Source organism: Pteropus vampyrus, unplaced genomic scaffold (genome assembly GCF_000151845.1).
Source record: "Pteropus vampyrus isolate Shadow unplaced genomic scaffold, Pvam_2.0 Scaffold132, whole genome shotgun sequence".
Lineage (NCBI taxonomy): Eukaryota > Metazoa > Chordata > Mammalia > Chiroptera > Pteropodidae > Pteropus > Pteropus vampyrus.
The window spans coordinates 1,953,839-1,956,043 of record NW_011888913.1 but is presented as its reverse complement, the minus strand read 5'-3'; the positions used below and the strand labels follow the sequence as shown (position 1 = coordinate 1,956,043).

At 46.3% G+C, this 2,205-nt stretch overlaps 1 protein-coding gene across 1 annotated transcript in view; it reads left to right on the top strand.

Annotated features, from left to right (window-relative positions):
• The first annotated feature begins 817 nt into the window (after nucleotides 1-817).
• The window catches only part of FAM69C (family with sequence similarity 69 member C), a 16,525-nt gene continuing 15,137 nt past the window's right edge, over nucleotides 818-2,205 (top strand). Inside the window, exon 1 of the mRNA XM_011367346.1 lies at nucleotides 818-881. Within this exon, the coding sequence (XP_011365648.1) occupies nucleotides 818-881 (64 nt within the window). The remainder of the gene's footprint in view (nucleotides 882-2,205) is intronic.

The following is a 2,205-nucleotide window of genomic DNA, read 5'->3' as shown; positions in this document are numbered from 1 at the left end:
CATTCACTCAATCCACCTGGCCAGGATGCTGTGAGAACAGGTGAGTTGACACATGCGAATATGTCAAGTACTACACAAACATAGCTTTGCGTGTTGTTGTCAAAGTCTTTTTAGGAAGAAAAATATTTTTATGAGCTCAATGTGTGTAGAAATGGAGCAGAATCAAGCATTGAAAAACCTATTTGTCAAGTATAACCAGTCAGAAAACTAGAATTGTACTTTTTCTTCCAATAATGGCCTATAAGCAAAATATTCATATTCTGTTCTCAGTGACACGTTCAACTGTCACTAGATGCATTCAGAACCCAAAGGATATGTTCAAACATATCCCTAACTCAGCGACGTGTCTGCGTTATTCAGTGTAGCCTCAGGAAATCAGAAAGAAATATTTTCATTAAAGCGCTTTCTCAAGAGAAACTCCACGGGGCGCTCGAAGTGTTCTGCCTTTCAGCAGAAAGGCTAGAACACATCTTTCTTTCTTTTCTTCAGGAGATATTGAAGGGCGTCCTTTGGATCAGGAACCAGACTAGGGATTACAACATGAAATAAGACAGAGACCGTAACCTCTAGTCTGATAGAAGAAATAAATGAATAAACACCGTCTAGGCTACCTACTTAACTAAAACAGACAAACCCCGATGGCCCATCACGTTCGCTCTGCCCGAGACCTGGGCATGGGGCATAGTCCTGACTCTAGAACGCAGGGTGTCTTTTATCTGCTCACAGGACATTCGCCCCATGTGGTTCTCCAGAGCCAAGTTCCCATCTCCTTCAAGACAAAGGAATACGGCCTTATGAATTTCTGTGTGAATGAAGTATGATTGAAGAGATCGTTGGATTCAGCCATTTCCGGGATCATGACTGCAATTTTCACAGCCTGGGTAAGGGAGTAGGGAAAGTCGTTCTTGGATTTCACAGTTTTTTTTTTTAAGGATTTGAAGCCTGTTCAGATCAACTTGACGGGAAACCAGCATGGGGTCAGGCCACCCTTCCAACTCTGCCCACACCCTGAGTCCCGACCTGCGGACCCACTGCCTGGCCCCAGGAAGGCTGCCAGCCACTAGGAGTTACCTGGAGCATCCTGGGGGTGGCATCGACCTGCGGCAAGCAGGGCTACTCAAGATGAGCCCGAACTTCTGTCTCCTCGTTCCTTAAGGCAAAGCTTTGCAAGCTGTTGTTAATGTAATGATTTTTTATTTTATTTTTTGCTGCTCCAGGGAAATATCTTTCGTGCCGTGGGTACAGCTAGCCAATAAGACACCTTTGTGTGAATACCCCTTTGGACAGGTGACTAAAAAAGGTGTTCCCCTGATAGGACCCCCTAGGAAAAGGGCTTGGTGAGTGGAGCTATGGTGGACTTCAGCTTCAGTTGTCAAAGCTGTCAAGTATGAAAACCCACAACAGGATGGCGCCCCGCACACATCCCGCCTTCCCAGGATTTTATTTTGGCTCTAGAGAGTGCTGTAGCTTCTGTACTAAGATCATGCTGAATATTCAAAGGATCTCTTTATCGTGGGATCAGGATTTTATTTTTTTCTGTATCCTTTTCTTTATAAAATGCCTAAAGAAGTGTGATTCCTACAAAAATACAGGTTACCTTGCAAATCCTGATGTTGATTTTGATTTTGAGTTCTGCTTCTTCTCTGCAGTTTCATTCCTAGGTCTTCAAGGATAACTGCTCACGCTTCTTTCCTCCCTTTTCCTATTCCTGCCCTCCTCCCAGCAACATGTTGGGGAAAGGGCACGGACTTCACACCAAGTCAGGCTTTCAGAGCAGTGTCCTAGGTGCCTTCTGTGCCCCACGACTATTTTGAAATGAGAGGACCAACTGCCCATACAGCCAGACTACAAAAATATTCGCAGGCCCTGCTGGGGGTTGGGGTCGGGTGTGCCTGGAGGTGGGCGAGCGGGTCACAGTGAAGGAATAGGTGTTATTGCGGTTAACTGAGTGACTCCCAAATCCCAAATGTCATCTCCTTAGGGCTGGGCATTTGTTCATTTGCTGTTTCACAATTCCTGGAGACTTCTACCGCTGAGCCATGACACCTGAGGTCAAATGGGAGAGCTGCAGAAGAGACTGGATAGGAAGCCAGTTCTGAGAGAGAATTACAGAATGCTACGCCAGGGAGAGTCATCCTGCTGTCCCCTCACTCAGAGGTGGAAGTGGGAAATTCGGGCAAGCACAGGGAGAAGGGCTGGCAGGTG